Here is a 23,675-nt window from a genome sequence, read left to right on the forward strand (position 1 = left end):
AATGCCAGGGCCAGGAAGCGGGAGTGTGTGTTGGGGAGCAGGGCTGGGGGAGTGTATAGGGGACTTTCGGGATAGCATTTGAAATGTAAATGAAGATAATATCTAATAAAAAAATTGTTAAAAAAGAAAGAACTTACTTCCAAAATGTTGTTCTCTGACGTCCTCACAAACACTGGGCAGGTGTATACATGTACACCCTTCAAAAATAAAGTAGCTGAAAAAAGTTAAAAAACCTATTCAGAAAGTGTCATTCTTTGTGTGAATGGATACTGGCAGCCAAATCCCGGTTCCCAGTGGTTAAGAGCAATTGCTCTCTGAGTCATCTCTCCAGCCCCAGAACTGGCTCTCTGGAAAAAATAAAACCAGTGGTTAAGAGCATTTGCTCTTAGCATTTTGATTTGTTAGCCAAGAACTGTTTCCGAGGATTTAAAGTGTAGACTCTGATGAATTGGGGATCCTTATGCCCCTGCAATAACAGGAATGCAGGTCTTTTTCCTGACTGGGAAAACTTTTCTGTCATAGGGAAAGTGGGTTGTTGCAGCCCACTGTGGTGGGGATGCCTTAGCTTGGCATCTAGAAGTGCTATTTAAAACATTCATGAAATGTTGGAACTGAAAACAGCAAAGCTTCAGAGGACTTGAATGCTCTAAGAAAGACTCACATCACCCTTTTCAGATAGATAAAAGATCCAGAAGGTTCTATTCAGGGAGTGGAGGCAGGCGAACAAGACACAGGCATGCATATTATAGAGATCACTTGTCGATTCAAACAAACCCTGGACAGCTATGTACACTTCTGTTGTTTCTGAGGTAATGTTTCTTCTCCATCTCTTTATTGCTTCATGTAATAATTGCTGTTGAATGACAAGTGAAATTGTGTGCATTCAAGAGTATTTACCATTATCACAGTACCATTATCACAGAAAGGAATACCAGTGTTAATATTCCAAGAATAAGATAAATTTGGAACTGTCTCCTGACAAAGGGTGAGAAATTCTTTATGTGGAAGATAAATGAGCCTTATTAGAGAAAGCCACAAAGTTATTTTTCTTGTTAAACAGAGTCTAAATACATATAAAAGGGTGAATATATATATTCCAGTAAGGTGGCTGAGTTGGTTGTTAAATTATTACCTCTTACTTCCTCCTGCAGCAGATGGGAACAAATACAGAGACTTATAGCCAGAAATCACTGGTGGTGAGTTTCTCAGGTTCAGTGAGAAGGAATGAGAAAGGGGGGTATGAAGTATTTATGCAGACAGCTCTGACACAGAGATTGCTCATGTCATTATGTCTGAACATCATATTAGACTAAACCTCACAAGAGCAGAGATCATGACGGTCACATCTAAGTACCCAGCACTTCCTGGAATGTGGTGTGATTTGAATAAATGTTTTTTTTTAACAGATTGAAGGAGAGTTTGCAATGAGAGAGAGAGAGAGAGAGAGAGAGAGAGAGAGAGAGAGAGAGAGAGAGAGAGAGAAGAACAATTATGGGTATTGAAGAAATGTAACTTCTTTTGTTCTCATAATAGGATTTAACCATCCTTTCCATGGTCTGTCCACAGCAGTGTTAGAAATCAGCCTCAATCCCTGTGACATGTTCATTTTACTCCATTCCCTACAATATGCTAGAATTACACATCATGGAAAGCCTGAGTGTGTGAGAGTTGGAAGTGGTTGGGAGCTTCACCTAGCCATGAATATCATTATCCAGATCCAGAGAGTTTCGTTGACCCCACAGCTCTCAGGGTCCATAGTGCTGTGCTTCATTCTTGCTGGTCTTAACTCCTTAGAGCTCTTCTTTTCTTGGGATCCTCTAAGAGTTCTCCAGGGGAACTGGTGCCTGGGAATCTCTAGAATCCCTCAGAATCCTCCCACAATCCCACATCTCTAGTCCATAGCCCCAAAGAAGGCAGAAGATCCTTATCTCTTTGTATCTCTAGTACAGGTTTTTTCCACACCCTAACCCGTTCTCACCCTGGCAGAAGCATCCATGAACACAAAGAAGAAAATCCCAATTACCCATTTCCTTTTTCAACATACACATCTCTTTTCAGGATGTCAGTGGTACACCCTTTAGTTGAGGTGGAATAAGAAGCAGGGAGAAAAACAAGGTAAAGAATTAATAAATGTTTAGCTACACTGGCTATAGGCTTTAGTGAGAAAGCTACAACCGCTGGTCTGGTAAATGGACATGATGGACGTGGTAAATGGACCTGTCAGTTTGCCTTCAAAATAACTTTGTCTCTATAAATGGGTGCTGCTGCCTGCTTTTGTCAGAAAAGCTTCTGGCAGTGGTGAGTAGTAGCTTCAGAGACCCATAACTTGTCACAAGAAAGCCATGAGGAGAATATCTGTATCACCACTTCCAAGGCTCAGGGAACATCGCAGAAGAGAGTACAGGAAGACTGGAAGGGCTCATGGTAGGGGTGGAGTGCTGGGAAGTGCTGTTTTCTGGGAATAATCTGACTAATGAATTCTTGATTTCATGGCAGTTGTACTTATCTGGGGAGGGGCTCATGAGGACCTACCCTTCCTAGAGGAGTCATAAGATTAGTGTTTGATGGGGAAAGGAGAGACATTTCTTCATACCTGTAAATAACCTTTCAGAGATGCTCCTCTAAGCAACTCTGATTAAACTCATTGAGCTACACACACACACACACACACACACACACACACACACACACACACACACGACATGAAAGTGAGATGAGGGTAGTTGAGAAGGTGATCAGTGGAGTTGAAGACCAGAGAGCAGATGAATATGATCAGAATACATTCTGTGCATATGTGGAAACATTAAAGCAAATCTGATCATTATGTATAATTACTACATGGTAATAAAAAAATTCTGCCACAGAATAGAAGGGAAAGGAAGGAGATATTTTTTGAATTTTAATTATTTCTCTTGTCCTTAGTACCTTGTCATCCAATGTTAAACCTTGCTCTACTAGGTTTACCAATAACCCAAGCATGTGCTGATATTGGTAAAAAAAAGTTTTATTTATTCACTTTTTATTGGTTTTGTCACAGGAAGGGACTTTAGAAAAAGGGTGCTTTCCCTCTGACATGTAGAAGGCAGAGCCATGTGTTTGCAGTCCTTTTCTGCAGGGTTGTCCTCAGGAGGTCATTGTGGAGAGGCCATCCCATCACTCACATGTTGGAGCATGGATAGAAACATTTAAAACTTTTCATTGCACATGTCTTGGCCCCGGCAGCATCTGAAGTCCACCAGATAGGGACCCCATTTTATTTTTTTCACATTAGCACAGTTCTTTAAGCAGCCCATGAAGTTTAACCATATGGTACCATCCCCTGCAGAAGAAGAGGAACAGATCAGCAAGCCCAGAAGAGGATTCTGCAAATCACTTCTCCCCAACCCACATTAGCATCTAAAAAAATCACCATTATTCAGATGTGAAGGGTTGGAAACCATTGGAAGTTGGAGACTACCCAAAAGAAAAGAAATGAAGGGCTGGAGAGATGGCTCAGCGGTTAAGAGCACTGACTGCTCTTCCAAAGGTCCTGAGTTCAATTCCCAGCAACCACATGGTGGCTCACAACCCTCTGTAATGAGATCTGACCCCCTCTTCTGGGGTGTCTGAAGACAGCTACAGTGTACTTACATATAAAAATAAATAAATCTAAAAAAAAAAAAGAAATGGGATAGTTTTAAGGTCCTACTGGAGGTATAAAGGTCATCATGAGAGGCTTAAGTGCACCAAGGATTACCACTGTGAGAGAGTTTCTACTGTAAAATCTCAATGCTTGGATCACACGGAAGGTAGGAAACTAGAGAAATGGCATGTAATCTTATTCATAAGGAGATGTAACTAGCACATATTCCTGATACTGGCCCCTCTGTTTTCATAGCCTAGAGCCATTCATGCAAAACCTTGGGCAGATACACAGAGATTGGCTTTCATTACCAACTAGCTGGTCTCCAGAGAGTGAATATTATCTCCATCTTTTCTGCATTTGACCCCACTCCCACCCCTGTTTTCTCCAGGATTCTTACTGTTGCCTTGAATATCACACCTGCTTCAGCATCCACCACCATTGTTTTCTTTACCATGTTGCATCATGGGTACTACCAGCTATTTTACAAGTGAGGCTGTCTACAGTAACCAGGAAGCCCCCCTGCAAGGCCCACATGTCCTGCTTTTTCTTCCCTGTCTTTGCTTCTTTATCCCACCACTCACTTTTGAAGATTTTCCCAGCCATACAGGCCTCTTCTGCTGTTGCAGTACATATTCCTCTTCCTCTGGTGCAATTTTCTCCAGGGAACTTGAGGTGGCACATTCTACACTGCACAATTTCCACAACTTAAAGAGAGACATGAGAGAGGAGAATATTACTGAGAAAGAGCCCATTCGCCACTTCAAGAGTAAAGCCTGCTTATAGCTGGGAGTGTCCCCCACCCCAATACCTATCAGAGCACTAGAATGAATAAAACCAAAAGGTTGGCAGGAGTTTATGGTCTCAGAGACCTCAGCTTAGAAGATGGGCAGGGATAGAAAGGGAAATACACAAGGAAAAGAGAAACATAGTGCCAAGATGGTCAGGCTAGGGTTTTTGTACTTACCATTGTTATTTTCATAAACCAGTACTTTACCAGCTGTTCAGGTGAGAGAAAGAACAAGCCTGTAGTTCAGCCTAAGATTTACCCTCCCTTGGTACCCCTCTTTCCTCAAGGCTCATTTTTGCCTTCCATCTTGGAGTTTTTTGAGGCTTTTAAAAAAAATCACCCTATAGATGCTTATGCTGCCATGTCCCACTTTTTTCCTTTATCCTTTCCATCTCTTTAGAGCTTCTGAGATTCTTCTTCCCACCCCTAAGGGATGAAGCATAGACCAGAAGGAAAGGAACAGAAACACATGGTTGTTAATTTCATCTTCTTCCTCCATGATGGTCTCAGCTGTGAGTGGACAGTGAAAATGGACCTCTGCAGTTCAGGAGGTTGCTCCCTTAGATTTGGCTATCTGGTTTCTGTGAGCCCCACATTCCACTTCTCTGGTCCCCTTGTTCTTGTCCCCAGGATGATCGGTTTCTGCTCTAATTCTTTGTTAACCCTAAAGGCAGCTACCATTGTGGCTGAATCCTGCCAGAAGAGACTGCTTGTTGTGGGAGTTCTGTCTATTTGTGGGCTACTTTTAGCTGCCAGTGCCCACCAAACTCCGCTCAGCCTCAATTCTCCCATCTTCATACTCATTTCTCACATCTGTTTCTACTCACGTTTGTTAGCATCACCTGGAAGCGACCCAGAGAAAACTGTTGAAAAAACAAAAAAGGTGAAATTCATACTCTCTGTGGAATATTATTTGCTAACCCCCACTTCACAGCTTCTAGGAATCAGTCAATCTGTTGGCAAACCATCTACTTCCTCCGTTGAGCAAGAGGGCTTTGGTTATCGTCCCAGTGACCTGATAGTGTGTGGATGGTAAGAATGACACACAGGAGCTGCTTTTTCTGCTGGGCTGCCAAGACTGGCCTTTACCATGGGTGTTCTTACACTCTCCTGGATCCTGGACACAGTTCACCAACTGGTGATTGTCATGACTCACCCTTCAAATAGTACAGAAAGATGAGGCATCTCAGTAAGTGGGACTTGCACATTTTGGAGGCAGAAAGGTTCAGGTTAGGACAGGAAGTCCCACTATTTATACAGTGGCAAGGCTAGGTTTCTTCAATAGAAGTTAGGGGTGGGACACTGAGAAGACATTAAAAGGCATACCTTGATACAAGGAAAACCAGTGACTCTAATGTCTTCTTTGTAACTTGATGCAAGAGAGACTGACTAGGAGAGTCCTGGGCTTGACTTCTTCCAGCATGTCTCTCAGGATTTCTGATATCCAGTTCTGTAATCCTGTCATTATATCTCTCTATGAAAGGACACAGAATAGATCAGCAGGAACCAGAGTGACCTACATCAACACACACACACACACACACACACACACACACACACACACACACCTGTAAAAACTGAGAGAATATACAAGAACAAAGAATTAGAATGCAGCCCCACAACATCCAGAGGCAGCTCCACTCCCAGGCACTCTAACATGCCCAGGATCAGAGAATCAGGTGAGGAGGACACAACATCTGTCCCCAACACTGGGAGTAACTGGGACCAGTTGGACCCAGGCATGCAGGAACTCTGCCAGAGCAGTGGCACAGGTTCCTTCTGGTCTGTCTGGGCTGGTGCACTGAGCAGACCTTGGGGACAAACTCCACAGCCAGCCCCACAACACCCAGAGGCAGCTCCACTCCCAGGTACTCTAACACACCCGGGATCAGAGGATCCCAGGATCCCAGGTGCTTGGTCACACCAGGATCTCAAGGTCCCAAAGGCAGCTTGATTCCCAGCAGCTCAGACACACCCAGGATATCAGGATCACGACTACAGAATCACGGGATCACAGAAACAGCTTGACTTGAAGGAGGTTCTGACACAACCAGGATCACAGGAAGGACAGGCTCCAGTCAGACATCCAGGGCAGGTAGCACTAGAGATAACCAGATGGCTGGAGGCAAGTATAAGAACATAAGCAACAGAAACCAAGGTTACTTGGCATCATCAGAACCCAGTTCTCCCACCAAAGATAGTCCTGAATACCCCAACACACCAAGAAAACAAAATTCAGATATAAAATCACTTCTCATGATGATGATAGAGGATATTAAGAAGAACATAAATAACTCTCTTAAAGAAATATAGGAGAACACAGGTAAACAGCTAGAAGCCCTTAAAAAAGAAACACAAAAATCCCTTAAAGAGTTATGGGAAAACACAATCAAACAGGCAAAGGAAAGGAACAAAAGCATCTAAAAATGGAACTAGAAACAATAAAGAAATCACAAAGGGAGTCAACCCTGGAGTTAGAAAATGTAGGAAAGAGGTCAGGAGTCATGGAAGAAGGAAGACACTAAAGTAGAAGAGGAAAACGTTTTTCCTTTTTGATGGTTCAGATTGAGGCTTCATTAGCAGAGAGATAAGCTTTCCTAGACACCAGGCTAGATGTGGTAGGGAGGTGTCTGAGTGTATCTCTTATGAACAGTGTATAACCTGAAGATTCAAGGAGCTATGTATAATTCCTCACTTTAGTCTTCTGTTTTTTCTCCCAGCAAGGGGAAATGAAATTGTAGCTCCCACCATTGTCATTGTATAAAGCCAGTGAGAGGGCTGCACCACGGCTTAAGCAAAAGCACCTGGGAGAGAGTTAGACATGGGAAGGAAATGCATTGTAATCGGGCAAAATACATTCTGTAGCAAAGTGAATAGAGATCCGAACTAGGTGTTAGTTAATGTTAATGATTAATAATAGCCTAAAAACGTGATTGACAATAGCCAACTGAAATCAGGAGTACTTGGTTAACTAAAATCATTGAAACTGATGTAACATCTAAATGGTATTGTTTTCCAATAAATCCTCACACTATGGAAAGAAACAAATGTGCCCATCTGTTTCGGAATCCCATGCATATGTAAAAGATGGATCCAGAGGATTGCTGAGATGGCTCAGTGGATAAGGTGCTTGCTGTCAAACTTAATAATCTGCATTTAATCCTCAGAATACACATGGCGCATGTACACACAGACACGCATACACATGCACCTTGTGAACATACACAGACACGCAATAAAAAATTATTCTTCATAAGGTATACAAAGAACTTAGTTTCATTGGTGGTGGGAATGTTTTCACATTGAAACCATATTGAGTAGGTCAGTGAACCTGGTGGTGAGTGACCATGCTCCGGTGCATATATATATATAATCACAAACTGGACTTGTTTTGTTTTGATTTTGTTTGCCTGTTTGTGGAGAGGTCACAAGAGCAGGGAGGGAGCAGACATAGAATGACTGGTGAGTGAGTGAAAGGGTGTAATGTCAAATTCCCAAAGAATCAGTAAAAAATATTATTCTGAAAAACAAAAACAAACAAAAGAGGGGTAGTAGATGAATCTAAGAAAATGTAAGTGGCCATGACAAAGGTCAGTGAGTAAAGACATTTGCCACCAAGCCTGGTGATCTGAATTCAATTCCCAGAATATACACATAGTNCCATTGGTNNTGAGNATGNTTTNACANTGAGANNNTGTTGAGNAGGTCAGTGAGGNTGGTNGTGAGTGACAGAGCNGGATNGATGAGATCTCNTGTGGACAGACAGCCTGAGTCATATGGCAAATAAACAAGAGAAAAAGCCCAGTTGTCCCAGTGCAAAGCCTCAGCTTCCTGCACTCTACCCAGTGCCCATAGGACGCCTACTAATGATCCAATGTGGAAAGAACAACGTCTTCTTCATCAGGACATGAAGCATCAGTGGTCAGATAAGAACAGCTTATCTCATTGCCTCAGGTAAGTGAAGAACACAGCACTGAGTGACAAGAACTCAAAGAAACTAGGTCTCTACATCCTTGAAAGATATGGGATACAAGGAGTATCTAAACTATATGTACTGATCCTAGAAAGGGCACACAAGTGTCTTTGAAGAACATTCACATGCACTTTCTTCTGTCATGAGACTAGCTAGTGCTTTTCTGTCAGAGCCCCAGAATTGCCATCATCTCCACACACCCATAGTGTGCTCCCATTGCACTGAGGATTAGGGAAGATGCTAATGACAGTGAGGTAGCTAAGGAGGTAGGTCTGCATTCCAAAGATGAAAAATCACCAATAATCTGTTTATTGTCCTCATGATAACAGAGATTAAATGAAATTATTTGGATTTTCAATAGAGAATGTCAATAAACTTGGCTGCCACATGAGAACAATTTCTAAATTAGCTAAGTAAGGAGAAACAAGGGACTCCTCCACTGTTTTCCATGGTAAATTCAATAGAAAGGAGAGGCCACACCTAGATACCCTTGCACATCATTTATCTTGTGAATTTCTATTTGTTTCCTTTTCATACTTTCTGTGTTCATACTAACATTCTTTATTAGAATATTTCTAGTGTCTTTTTGTCTTTAGTTTTAGGTTTTTAATCAAAGAAGAAATATATTATATAAATAACCTATGTTCTGCCTTATGAAGTAAAAAAACCAAACAACTGAAACCCAGTCCCTCCCCTCAAAAACCAAAATAAAAATAGAGATTTGAACTGAGATCTTATTTTGATAAACAAAACATTAAATAGGAAAACAATTGGGGGCAGAAGGAATGACTGACTGGTTAAATGTACACACTGTTCATACAGAGGACCTGAGTTCAGTTCCCAGAGCCCTGGTTGGGAGGCTCACATCCTCCCAACTCTTCTGTCCTTTAAAAGCATAATATTTTCATCCCCCATATATGCACCCATCATTAAAAACAAATGAACAAACTTGAGAAGCCAATGAAAGCAAGCATTGGTTCTTTGAATAAATCAAATGTTCAAAGACTTGTAGTACAGCTCATGAAGACAGAGAGAGGGAGAGAAATGTACATTTTCTAAATGTGAGAATGAAAGAGAGCATATTGTTTCTGACCTCGCAAAAGCAGAAAAAGAATATAAAGGAATGCTTTCAACAGAGATATACAAACAAATTAGGTAACCTGATGAAGTAAATCCAATATTGTAGATAACAGTCTTCACTTGATAAGTGGATATTAGCCCAGAAACTTAGAATACCCAAGATACAATTTGCAAAATACATGAAACTCAAGAAGAAGGAAGACCAAAGTGTGGAATGGGGAACAAAATACCTATGGAAGGAGTTACAAAGACAAAGTTTGGAGCAGAGCCTGAAGGAATGAACATCCAGAGACTGCCCCACTTGGGGATCCACCCCATAAACAACCACAAAACCCAGACACTAGGCAGATGCCAAGGATAGCCTGCTGACAGGAGCCTGATATAGCTGTCTTCTGTGAGGCTCTGCCAATGCCTGGCAAATACTTCTGTACAGAAGTAGATGCTCACAGTCATCCGTTGGATAGAGCACAAGGTCCCCAATGAAGGAGCCAGAGAAATACCCAGAGAGCTGAAGGGGACTGAAGTCCCATAGAAGGAACATCAATATGAACTAACAAGTACCCCCAGATCTCCTTGGAACTATACCACCAATCAAAGAAAACACATGGTGAAACTTGTGACTCTAGCTATATATGTAGCAGAGGATGGCCTAGTTGGTCATTATGGGAGGAGATGCCCTTGGTCCTGTGAAGGCTCGATGCCCCAGTATAGGGGAATGTCAGGACCAGGAATGGGAGTGGGTAGGTTGGGGAGCAGGGGGAGGGGGGAGGGGATAGGGGATTTTTAGAGGGGAAATTAGGAAGGGGGATAACATTTGAAATGTAAATAAAGAAAATATCTAATAAAAAAGAAAGAAATCAAAAAATATTTCACATGATATGGAGCAATTGAAGACAGAAATTTCAGATATTAACAGAAGTCATTTGGATACTTGGAACATTGATGAATTGACCAGTGATTTAAACAATAATCTGAGTTCATTGAATTACATGTTGAACCCTTCGATTGGGTTGTTATTGGCATTATTTTATTAGTAATTGTTGTGTTTCCACTTATCTTTAGAGTTCTTCTGGGATCCCTAGCCATGATGAGGTAGGACATTCTGGAACTTCATCTAAAAAATAAAAAGGGGGGAAATGCCACACCCACTCCAGTGAAGTCTGTGTGACAAATCCAAAAGCTTGACCCCAGTCCTGAGGCAAAAAGCTTCAAGGAAACTTGTCTCCTGGAGAGTCTTTTGTGTCACATAACCAGATACATCCTTGCGACAGTTGGTGAAGGGTTTAGAGTACTTTCTTTCAGTATTGTTTTATTATAGGTACCCCCAAGGAATGATTTGACAAATAGCTAGTTAGGTTGAACATTGTTTCCTGGCCCTCACCAGTGACCCAATATCCTAGGCAGTCCCTGAGCCAACCCTGGGCTTGGAATTTAGTAAGAATGTTACTTATTTGGGTGAATTGCCTCTAGTATTGAAAGAGAGATAGTGAAAGAAATCAGGCATTACAATCTACTAAATAGAGCTAGAAATTTCAGGGTAAGCTTAACAAAGTAAGTGTAGTATTCTTTTTATAGTCATATATGGCAGACTACATTACTTAATAGAAGAACGTTTGGTGGGCTTCTCTGATAATGAAGATCCCCCACAAACATTTCAAGTACAGTTGAGTCATTCCCATATACAGGAATTTACAATGGTTTAGGAAAAAGATTGGGCTGTGGTTTAAGAAGGAACTAGAGTATTGTGTTGTTCACAGGAATGTTAGCAAGTGTGGACCCTCCTTAGTACATACTTTCACAAGCTCAGAATAATAGCATAGTTAGATATTTACTAAGAGCTGGCTGGTGGTGGGTTAAACAATACATTAGAATTAGAACTATGTCTTGGGCATGAAAGCTCTTGCCCCTGTGGTGCAAAGACCTCACACCTGGCTTCTAAGAGTGAGCTGACCTTAAATAGGGCTGACTTTGTCTCAGTTGTTACATCACCTGGTACCTGCAGTCTTTATGTATGCATTCTTTTGTTTTATGTAAAGAGTCATTAAGCATTGGGTAATCACAATTTACCTTGGCTGATGTGTCACCTAACTTCCTTGTTTTCTTCTGTATTATAAGTCTGATGCTTGCTTTGAGAAATTATACTCATATTCAGCACTCTCTTGTATTAGCGTCTGTTTGTCATTTTTGCCGACTCCTTGCCCACCTGTGTACCGGTATCAGAAACCCTGATTCTCCTGCAGGTTGAGGGATCGACTGAGTCCAGTCTGTGGCAAAACCCAAATTTTAATATTAGTCAATATAGCTGTAAATACTATCAAAATATTCACAAACTTGATTGCAGTCAAAAAGTTATATATCTTGATAAGAGGTTTATTACCTGTTAATTCATGGTATAAAACTCATGTATGAAATCTGTCTTATTAATAGAGTGATTGCATAAATAGAATACATGGTTATCATAAGCATAGCACCTATAACAGAAATAAATGAATGTCCTGTAAAAGGTCATGAGGTTTGTGGGACAGGGCACTAGAGCACATACTCTTTCCTCAGCTCACTAGCCCACTACATTCTTGGAGTATTCCTCTCTTAATAAACTGCCTCTAATTTTGTTTCTTTAAAAATCCCACAATTGGACAGAATGCAGAGAATAAGAGCTTTTGAAATGCTCTGCCATAAATAATATGTCTATACCACAGTCTTCCCCCTCAAGGATCAAGGGTTTATACAACCATGAAGCTGGTAGGGAGTTCAGGAATGATCTGGAAGAAGCTTGGGGAAGGACAAGAATATGATCAAAATATATTGTATGAAATTCTCAAACCATAAATAAAAACATTAGAAAAATGTTTAAAACTACAAATGTCAAGGACATCATCAAGATGACAGAACAGGCTCTACTATGGCTCATCCTTCACACAAACTTCCATGAACAGCCACACAAAGCATATTATCCAAGGAGGGAAGGATTTGAGGTAGGACATTAAAGTAGTGGGGTGTAGCACAGAAATAAATAAGGATGGGTACATTGCAAAGGGCATGGAGGTCAACTTCACATTACCAGCCTCACTTTCTTCACAAACATAAAATATGACATAGATGGAGGTAAAGAGGGTGTGGGAAGAGACTGGAGAGGGAAGATCAGAGAGGGGAAAGGAGAGAGGAGAAAGGATAGAAGAGAGGAAAGAGGTAACAAATATGAATCTCCTCAGGACAGGGAGGTGGACTGAGAATATGGCCCCCCAAATCCTTGAATTAAGCAAGCCTTATAGCTCAAACTCCAGGTCTAAACTTTCCATCTTCAGGATCAGGATGACTCTGTCAGTACTGGGATCAGGTCAGTGTTCATGTATCCCAGATCAAGGCTGGCCCCAGATGTAGGATTGACCCTGTACCAACAGGCCCTTTGGCCTCAGGCCAAACTCTGTGGATCTACACACTACAGATGAATATCTATGTTCCATGTAACTATTGCTCTACTACTGAAGAGGTTTGGCTGGCAAGGTATAGTTTTTTATATGAAGAGAATAATATTCTTTTTGTGTCTAGCTTCTTTAACTCCATGCAATATTTTCATCCTAGAGGAAGGAAGAAAACAAACTTACTTATGCAAAATTCTACAATAAATGCTCATAGAAACTTTACCTGTAACAACTCTAAATCGGAAAGAACATTAATTTTTCTCAAATGGTGAATAGGTAAATGAATGATGATATAATGGAAGATTATTCAGTAGTAAAAGCGAATGAACAACTGATAAATTCAATAAGGGTAGTTTTCAGAATGAAAGGTGAAATTTGAAACGATTGTGCAGTGTATGATTCTTCCTGTGGCACATTCTCAGAACTGCAAAACTGTATGACTGGCAAACACACTAGTGCTCTGGAGTTGGGTGGAAAGCCAGACTGCTACACCACAGACCTTGGCAATGATGAGTAGCATTTGCCTTGCTTTTGGAGGATTTTATACAAATTATGTAAATGATAAAATTTCATAGTAGTAGATGCTAAAATAAGCACATGTCAAAACTGACAAAACTCAAGTTACAGTTAATATTCTTGTCTATCTGTTTCCTGTTTTAGAAAAATCATCATGGTGATTGAAGATAGCACTATTGGGAAAGCCACATGATAGGCGCACAGAAACTATTTTTCAATGTTTTGAAGTTCTTTTGAAATTTAAAAATAAACCTGGCTTTGTAAATATTCTATTTTTGACATTTTATTAAAGGTCTAGGATTGTGGAAAACAGATGCAGCCATGTGATTGAATTCCTGACCAACAACTGTAATCTATCTTCCACTTATATTGGATCTTGTTGACTTTCTTATTTCTGTTACCCCCTAGCGAATTTGTTCAGCTTGGGTAAGATTTCTTCCTAGATCCTCAGGACATTGTTCAGGTACAGCCTGAGATGTAGCACATACTGTTAGGACGAGAACATCCGCTTCTTGGGGCCTCGAATGTCTTGAGGACATTTTTATGATAAAATCCAGATGGGCAGTAGATGAAAGGCAATCTGCTTAACCAAGCGAGAAGAGGGAACAGGTACATTCAAATGAGCAGCACTAGAAGTCTCCTCCTCAGCATTCACTGGTGGTTAGAGATTGAGAAGGAAACCTTGAGCACATTCAGGAAATAGAGCCAAATTAAAGAAAATGAAAACATCTTTGTCCCTCCAAAGACTAAAGAATGCATTCAAACAGTGAAAGTCCAAGGTTAGGAGATGATATACCCTTTCCTCCCAGGCTAAGAAAGTATTCAAGCAAATGTTACGCTCAGATGCACTACCTAAAAGTAAAACTAGTTTGCTCAGTGCTAAGGTTATCTCAAGCTCTGCATGCTAACTGAATTCCCCATCACCATGCTGTGGTTCCAGTCCTAGACAGTGAGTTTCTTGTAACATATATTTCTCTTTCCATCCCATAGAACAGTCTAGAATGCATCTCCAAAACCTCTCTTCTGGCTAGCCTTATTTCTGTTACACTTGGATTGGCTGCCACCACATACCTAAGTTTCTATAGTTCTAAAATTTTTGTAATATTGAAGTATACATTGTAAGTATAATGGAAGGATCTTTTATATTTTTTGTTGTAAATTTAGTTATTGACTGTCCTATTTTTTCAATTTTTATTAGATATTTACTTCATTTACATTTCAAATGCTATCCCCAAAGTCCCCTATACCCTCCCCCCCTGCTCCCCTACCCACCCACTCCCCCTTCTTGGCCATGGTGTTTCCCTGTACTGGGGCATATAAAGTTTGCAAGACCAAGGGGCCTCTCTTCCCAATGATGGCCGACTAGACCATCTTCTGCTACATATGCAGCTAGAGACACAAGCTCAGGGGGTACTGGTTAGTTCATATTGTTGTTCCACCTATAGGGTTGCAGACCCCTTCAGCTCCTTGGGGGACTGTCCTATTTTTTTTTTAAACCTGTTTGCAATTCTGTTTTCAGTCCCAATTCTTGTCACTGAGTGTCACCACTAAGGCTTTTTAATGTGAGCTTGGTTTAGATGTAGTTTGGATACCTGACAGTATGTGGCAGAAACAGCCTTCTGAGGGAGGATAATGCCAATGAATTATCCAACACCAAATGGTCAGCTCTGAAAACATATATGCAAGTAACATTAAGCAGACTGAACATATATTTAGGAGTGTGTGTGTGTGTGTGTGTGTGTGTGTGTGTGTGTCCCACTTACTTTCAACATTCCCTAGATGTCTGAAGGTCTTTGTAGGATGGAGGCCTCCTGGCCTTTCCCTCACCCATATTCGCATTAGCATGTCTATTGCTGTTGCTCTTGTTCAGCTCATACTGAGGCAGTCAGGTTGGTGAGAATTTATGTGCGGAGCTTCAGACATTTCTAGGAGACAGTTTCACAGAAAACTATTGACCCTCTGGCCCTTAAGTCTTGTTTTTGCCTCTTCTGCGAGGATTGCTGAGCCTTAGATGTAGGAGTTGTTTGTAGATAGATACATTAATTGGAGCTGAGCACTTTGATTAATTGTTTCTGTGGCAAAGGGAAGTTTTCTTGATGAGGGGTGAGGACTTCATTTATCTGTGGGCATAAGGACAGATATTTTGAGTGTAGTTAGGGGTTATGCTGCTTTAGTACACCTCCAGCATTGGTCCCCTTTTATTTTCCTGGTTTCTGTGGTTCCTCTAGTATATTATGTTCTCATATCTGAAGATTTGGAGTTAGGAGCCTCAGATAAGAGAGAACATGCAACATTTGCCTTTCTGTGTATGGGTTACTGAACTTGCTATGATCTTTCGGAGTTCCATCTATTTACACGCAAACTTCATGTTTTCATTTTTCTTTACAGCTGGATAGTATTCCATAGTGTCTATATAACACATTTTCATTATGTATTCATTGTTTGAAGAGGTATTGTAAATAGAGTGGCAATGAACACGACTGAGCAAGTATCTTTGGAGTAAGATGTTGAATGCTTTGGACACATGTGAAGGAGTGGAATAGTTGTGTCACATGGTAGATTTATTGTTAGTTTTCTGAGAGTTCTCCACACTGAGTTCCAGAGTGACTGCATCACTATGGAATCCCACCAACGTGAATGAGATTTGCTCTTCTCCAAATCCAGGACAGCACTTAATGGTGGTTCTTCTGTTGATATTGTCATTCTGACAGATAAGATGAAATCTCAAAATTATTTTAATTACTAGGAATAATGACCATTTTCTTAGCCAGTTTTTCTTCTTCTGAAAACTTTCTTTTTTTCTTTTTTTATTATTATTTTCTTTATTTACATTTCAAATGCTACCCCGAAAGTTCCTTATACCCCCCTTCACCCCTGCTCCCCTAACCACCCACTCCCACTACTTGGCCCAGGCCTTCCCTTGTGCTGGGTCATATAAAGTTTGCAAGACCAAGGGGCCTCTCTTCCCAGTGATGGCCAATTAGGCCATCTTCTGCTACATATGCAGCTAGAGACACAAGCTCAGGGGGTACTGGTTAGTTCATATTGTTGTTGCACCCACAGGGTTGCATCCCCCTTCAGCTCCTTGGGCACTTTCTCTAGCTCCTCCATTGGGGACCCTGTGTTCCATCCAATAGCTGGCTGTGAGCATCCACTTCAGTGTTTGCCCAGCACTGGCATAGCCTCACAATAGGCCGAAATATCAGGGTACCTTCAGCAGAATCTTGCTGGCATGTGCATTAGTATCTGGGTTTGGTGGCTGATGATGGGATGGATTCCCAGTTGGGGTAGTCTCTGGATAGTCCATCCTTTCATCTTATTTCTAAATTTTGTCTCTGTACCTATATCCTTTCATGAGTATTTATTCTAAGGAGGAATGAAGTATCCACACGATGGTCATCCTTCTTGGTTTTCTTGTGTCTTGCATAATGTATCTTGGGTATTCTAAGTTTCTGGGCTAATATCCACTTATCAGTGAGTGCATGTCTAGTGACTTCTTTTGTGATTGGGTTACCTCACTAAGGATGATATCCTCCAGATACATCCATTTGCCCAAGAATTTCATAAATTCATTGTTTTTAATAGCTGAGTAGTACTCCATTGTGTAAATGTACCATAGTTTCTGTATCCATTCCTCTATTGAGGGACATCTGGGTTCTTTCCAGCTTCTGGCTATTATAAATAAAGCTGCTATGAACATAGTGGAGCATGTGTCCTTATTACCAGTTGGAAGATCTTCTGGGTATATGCCCAGAAGAGGTATTGTTGGGTCCTCTGGTAGTACTATTGTGCAAACTTTCTGTTCAGATTCAGTTTTAAAATACTTTGTGTTCTTTATATATTGTAGATATCCTTGGGCAAATGTATTAAATTCTATTAAAATTCTTTTTCAGTCTTTGGCCTTCATCTTCATCCAGTTGATTTCCCCCTCAGTTGTACATAAGCTTTTTATATTTATAAATTCATTTGTCTATTGTTGTCTTAATTCTTGGGCAATTTAAGTCCTCTTCAGAAATTCCTTTCCTCATCTGTATCATATAGGATGCTGCCTATGTTTCCTTTCAGAAGTTTCAGTGTTTTAGGTTTCAGCTTTCATATTAAGACTTTGATCCATTTGGGGTTAGGCTTTTTTCAAGGTGATAGATACAGGTCTGATGTCATTCCTCTGCATGTGGACATCCAGTTTTCCTAGCACCATTTGTTAAAACTATTATTTTTCCAGCTTTTGTAATATTTGTTAAATATTAAGTAGCAGAATTTAGACATGCTCATATTTTGGTCTTAAACCTTGCTCTATTGGTCTACATTCCTGTTTTTGTACAAGTGCCATATTGCTTTTATTACTACAGCTCTGTACTATATCTTGAGATCTGGAATAGTAACTTCCCCAGTATTTTTATTTTTTTGGTTGTTGTTGTTCAGGATTGTTTTGGCCATCTTAGGTTTTTTTTTTGGTTCTATATGAATTTTAGATTTTTTCCATTTCTGTGAAGAACAGGCTGGGGATTTTGATTTGGATTGCATTGAATCTATAAACAACTTCTCATAAGTGTTCATTTTCATGTTATTTTTCTATGAATACATGGGTATGGGATGCATTTTAATTTGCTGTCTCTCTCTCTTCAAAGGCTTAACAATTTCATTGTAGAGGTTGGGTTTATTCTTAGATATTTCATATACACTGAGGCAATGGTGGATAGGAGTGAGCCTACAATCTGTTTCTGTGCATTTGATCTTGGTATATAGAAAAGCTATTGATTTGTGCAAGTTGATTCTGTATCCTGCCACACTGCTGAATTTGTTTATCATTTCTTGAGGTTTTCTGGTAGACTTTTTGGGATTTTTAATTATACATATCATCTGCAAATAGAGATGGTTTGATTTCTTTCCCTGACTCTCAATTTTTTTCTCTTGCTCTATTGCCCCACCTAGTGTTTTGAGCACAGTATTGAAAAGGAGGGGAAATAGTGGAACTTTCTCTGTTGTTCCTAACTTCAGTGAGATTGCTTTAAGCTTTCCTCCATTTAGGATAATGTAATCTGTGGGTAGCTTTTATTATGCTGAAATATATTCCTGCTAGCCTTATATTCTCTAGGAGTTTTATCATAAAGATGTTGGCATTGGATTTTGTCAAAGGCCTTTTCTGTATCTATTGAGATAGTCATGTGATGTTTTTCTTAAATCTACTTATGTTCTATTACATTTACTCATTTGTATATGTTGTACCATCCCTGTAATTTCAGAGATAAAACCAACTTGGCCATAGTGGATAATCTTTTTGACATATGTCTATATTTTGTTTGCAAATATTTCATTAAGGATTTGAAAAATGTATGTTCCACTCAGGAGGCAGAGGCAGGTGGATTTCTGAGTTCGAGACCAGCCTGGTCTACAAAGTGAGTTCCAGGACAGCCAGAGATATACAGAGAAACTCTGTCTCGAAAGACCAAAAAAAAAATGTATGTTCATCAGGGATATGGCCTGTAGTACGTTTTTTTTTTTAACTTTGAGGTTTTTATTCTTTTTAAAAAATTTAATCATTAATTAATTAACTAATTAATTACATTCCAGATTGTATCCCTCGCCTGGTCCAGCCTCTGACTATTCCACATCCCATTCCTCCCCCCTGTCCCTGTCTCCACAAGGATGTCCCTACCTTCCCTCTCTCCACCCCACCAGATCTCTAAACTCCTTGGGGCCTCCAGTCTCTTGAGGGTTAGGTAAATCTTCTCTGACTGAACACAGACCCTGCAGTCCTATGCTGTATATGTGTTGGAGGACTAATATCAGCAGGTGTATGCTGCCTGGTTGGTGGTCCAGTGTTTGAGAGATCTCAGGGATCCAGGTTAATGGAGACTGCTGGTCCTCCTACAGGGTTACCTTCCTCCTCAGCGTCTTCCAGCTTTTCCCTAATTCATCCATAGGGGTCAGCAGCTTCTGTCCATTGGTTGGTTGCGAATATCTGCATCTAATTCATTCAGCTGCTTGTTGAGTTTTTCAGAGGGCAGTCATGATAGGTCCTTTTCACTCACTTGATGCCCTGTCTTTCTGCTGGAGGTGGGCTCTACAAATTCCCTCTCCATACTGTAGGGCATTTCATCTAAGGTCCCTCCCTTTGAGTCCTGAGAGTCTTCACCTCCCAGGTCTCTGGTATATTCTAGAGGGTCACTCCAACCTACTACATCCCAAGGTTGCCTGTTTCCACTCTTTTTGTTGGCTCTGAGGGCTTCCATACTCCTCCACCCAATAACAGATCCTGTTACCCTTTTCCCTCTTGCCCCCCATTCACTTTACCTTCCAGGTCCCTCCCTTCCTCCCCCCTTGTGATTGTGATTGCTTTCTTCTCCCTCCCAAGTAGGACTGAGGCATCCTCACTTGAGCCCTTCATTTGTTGACCTTTTTGAGTTCTGTGGACTCTGTCCTGTGCCTTTTTGTGTGTGTGTGGGCTAATATCAACTTACTAGTGAGTACATACCATGGATGTCCTTTTGGTTCTGAGATGCCTCACTCAGGATGATATTTTCTACTTCCATCCATCTTCCTGCAAAACTCAGGATGTTTTTGTTCTCAATAGCTGAGTAGTATTCCATGGTATAAATGAACCACATTTTCTGTATCCATTCTTCTGTTATGGGACATCTGGGTGGTTTCCAGTTTCTGTCTGTCACAAACAAGGACACTATGAATGTAGTGTTCCATTATGGCATGGTGGGGCATCTTTTTGTGTATATTTCCTAGAGTAGTATAGCTGGGTCTTCAGGTAGATCTATTTTCAATTTTCTGAGGAATCTACAGATTGATTTCCAGAGTGGTTGTAGCAGTTTGCAATCCCACCAGCTATGGAGTAGTTCCTCTTTCTCCACATCCTCTCCAACATGTGCTGTTACCTGAGGTTTTGATTTTAGCCATTCTGATTGGTGTAAGGTGGAATAGCAGGGTTGTTTTGATGTGAATTTTTCTGGTCACCAAGGTCTTTGAACATTTCTTTAGGTGCTTCTCAGCTATTTGATATACCTCTGTTGTGAATTCTCAGTTTAGTTCTATACCCCGTTTTTAGATTGGGTTGTTTGGTTTTTTTTTTGTGGTTAGCTTCTTGAGTTTTTAAATATATTTTGTGGGTTAGTGAAGATTTCTTCTCAATCTGTAGGTTACCAATTTGTGTTATTGATTAGGTCCTTTGGCTTACAGAAGCTTTTCAGTTTCCTGAGGTCCCATTTATCAATTCTTGATCTTAAAGTGTGAGCCATTGAGGTTCTGTTAAGAAAATTTCCCCTTGTGACAATGAGTTCAAGGCTCTTTCCCACTTTCTCGTCTATTAGATTCAGTCTATCTGGTTTTATGTTGAGGTCCTTGATCCACTTGGACTTGAGCTTTGTGCAAGGTGACAAATATGGGTCTATTTTCATTCTTCTACATACAGACAGCCAGTAAGACCAGCACCATTTATTGAAGATGCTTTCTTTCTTCCATTGCATATTTTGGTGTCTTTGTCAAACATCAAGTGACCATAAGTGCGTGGATCAATTGTATTCCATTGATCAACCTGTCTGTCTCTGTACCAGTATCATGGAGTTTTTATTACTATTGTTCTGTAGTAGAGCTTGAGGTCAGGAATGGTGATTCTCCAAGCTGTTCTTTTATTGTTAAGAATCGTTTTTGATATTCTGTTTTTTTAAACCTTTCCAACTGACTTTGAAAATTGCTTTTTCCATGTCTTTGAAGAATTGTGTTGGGATTTCGATGGAGACTGCATTGACTCTATAGATAACCTTTGGTAGGATAGCCATTTTTACTATGTTGATTTTGCTAATCTATGAGCATGGGAGATCTCTCCATTTCCTGATATCTTCTATGATTTCTTTCTTGAGAGACTTGAAGTTATTATCATACAGGTATTTCACTTGTTTGGTTATAGTTAGCCAAGATATTTTATATTATTTGTGGCTATTGTGAAGGGAGTTGTTTCCCTAATTTCTTTCTCAGCCTGTTTATCCTTTGTATAAAGGAAGGCTACTGATTTATTGGAGTTAATTTTATATCTGGCCACTTTGCTGAAGTTGTTTATCAGCTGGACAAGTTCTTTGGTAGAATTTTTTGGGTCTCTTATGTATAATATCATATCATCTGCAAATAGTGATACCTTTATTTATTCTTTACCAATTTGTATCGCTTTGATCTCTTTTTGATGTCTTATTGTTCTAGCTAGCACTTTGATTACTATATTGAATAGATATGGGGAGAGTGGGCATCTTTGTCTTGTCCCTGATTTCAGTGGGATTGCTTCAGGTATATCTATATTTAATTTGATATTGGCTGTTGGTTTGCAGGAAAATTCTTTTATTATGTTTAGGTATGGACCTTGAATTCCTGATATCTCCAATAATTTTAACATTAAGAGGTGTTGTATTTTTTTACACCTTTATATTAATAGGTTAAAAGGGTCAGGTTATATAACAGTGTATTTATATACCCCTTGTCCCTGCCGTACCAGTTTTTTATTAGTTTTTTTTAATGAACATAAATAGCTAAAGTGTTTTTTTTCTTTTGTTTTGTTTTTAGTAGAGCTTAAAATTTTAGCTCTTACTGTGGTACAAACACAAAATAAGAACAGTTTTTGGAGATTGGAATTCATTGTAATAAGGCTGTACTTGAATGTCCCTCACATCACCGAAGTAATCTACCTCCATAGTAGACAAGCTATGAGTTGACAATTCTGGACCAAGGAATCAATTTTAGGCATAATTTTTGGATATAGATTTCTGTTGTGGGCCCCACACTCTGTCCCGCAGAGGTGTGGCAAAGACGCCAAGTACGCCAAGGCAGGGTTCAAGCAGCTTCCCCAGCTTCCCACTGCAGCTTCCTTTATTCTCCTTCAGCTTCTGCCTCAGCTCTATTCCCTATTCCGTTTATTATGGAGGATCGTCCAATTTATCCATATCCATCTTCTGCACTCAACTCTCATCACTCTTCATCATCTAATCAGCATTCAGCATGCTCTGTACATGAGCCATGCATGCAGACAGGGTGCGCGTTGATAGGCCAGTGACTTAATATCATGCTGTATGATGCTATGCATCAGGCGGACAGCATGTGATCATTCAGGTGCACATAATCAGGTTTTTGGTAAACAAGCAGGGAATCACGGGGCTTGGCAGTGAGCCAGGGCACTGTCTTGGCTGCCGCTTCACACATCTCCCCCTTTCTGTTTAATCAAAATGTTGGGGGGGGGGTGGCTGTAAAAAGAGGGTTGGTGAAGCACCTGTTTTAGGCCATAAGGCTTNCATCTGCATCCAGCACCCAGTAACTAGGCATTTTTTAGGTCCTAGGTGGGCAAGGGCTCTGTCTTAGGCTATGCAGTGGGTGTCCCGCAATAATCCCATCATTGAATCACTTTGCAGCCAAAAGAGTGGTGTGCATCTGGCTCACGGCACCTCAATATTCCCGTCATTGGTGACTTCACAGCTTATGGCCCTCAGCCACTATTAGGAGCCAAACATGGGGCAAATTACCTGACTCTATAGCAACCACAGCTTGAATCAACAGCTGTTTATCAGCCAGCACCCGTCTGCGCATGCGTATCATCCACCACAGAGTACCAACACATACAGCACACAGCAAAAATCCCCAGAAGACCATCCCTCCCCCAATTCTTGAGGAAGCTGAAGGTCCCCTGGATCATCTGCAACCACGGCTGAGTGGTGGCAATCTCCACACAGGTGTTATTCACTGCAACAATGGATGCCCGTAATTCTTTCATCTTGTTATTGAAATCACCACTCCAATTTCCTAATAGCATGGATCCAAATTCACGGGACAAATTAGCTGCACAAGAATAATTCTGATACTGCACAGAGGTTACACAAATTCCTGACATATGGGTTACACATGACACAAAGACTCATTGCTCCAGAGTATCTATCATCTCCACTGTCAGATGATTCATCTGCACTTCCCTCCTCACTCTCTTGTTCTTTAGCCTCTTTTCTTTTTTGCTGGCTTCTTGTTTGCCTTTTTCTGCTTCTGCTGCATGAGCCTTTACAACACCGTGTACATAATTTTGGATGTCTCACGGGAGCTGCAGTGGTTGGCCTCGGGTGATTGGGACAATCTCTTTTAAAATTCCCAGCCTGGCCACAGGAAAACTTTTCTAACTCTGCAGCATACTTTCCACTTTTGTCCGCCAGGCAAAATTTAACTAAAATTTAAAATTTTAAATTGAAAATTGCTAACAGCTGCACCAACACTGCTCTTGCTTTCATTTTTGAAGCAATC

At 40.6% G+C, this 23,675-nt stretch overlaps 1 protein-coding gene across 1 annotated transcript; it reads right to left on the minus strand.

Annotated features, from left to right (window-relative positions):
- Positions 1–3,174: 3,174 nt before the first annotated feature.
- Pate1 (prostate and testis expressed 1) lies at positions 3,175–5,620 on the minus strand. Its single transcript, XM_021208113.1, has 5 exons — positions 5,569–5,620; positions 5,240–5,275; positions 4,590–4,622; positions 4,207–4,329; positions 3,175–3,319 (listed from the first exon to the last, which is right to left on the minus strand). Exons 1-5 carry the CDS (start codon positions 5,618–5,620, stop codon positions 3,186–3,188), a joined length of 378 nt encoding a protein of 125 aa, XP_021063772.1. The 3' UTR covers positions 3,175–3,185.
- Between the last annotated feature and the right edge of the window lie 18,055 nt (positions 5,621–23,675).

This window comes from Mus pahari, chromosome 10, assembly GCF_900095145.1.
Source record: "Mus pahari chromosome 10, PAHARI_EIJ_v1.1, whole genome shotgun sequence".
NCBI lineage: Eukaryota > Metazoa > Chordata > Mammalia > Rodentia > Muridae > Mus > Mus pahari.

What these genes read in the sequence shown, in the direction of transcription:
- Pate1 (XM_021208113.1), bottom strand. Translation starts at nt 5,620, where the DNA reads ATGTGCAAGTCCCACTTACTGAGATGCCTCATCTTTCTGTACTATTTG. An exon ending in CTTTCTGTACTATTTGAAGG is followed by an intron (nt 5,276 to 5,568) that starts GTGAGTCATGAC and finishes TTTTTTCAACAG; the next exon opens with TTTTCTCTGGGTCGCTTCCA. An exon ending in GGTTTATGAAAATAACAATG is followed by an intron (nt 4,330 to 4,589) that starts GTAAGTACAAAA and finishes TCTCTCTTTAAG; the next exon opens with TTGTGGAAATTGTGCAGTGT.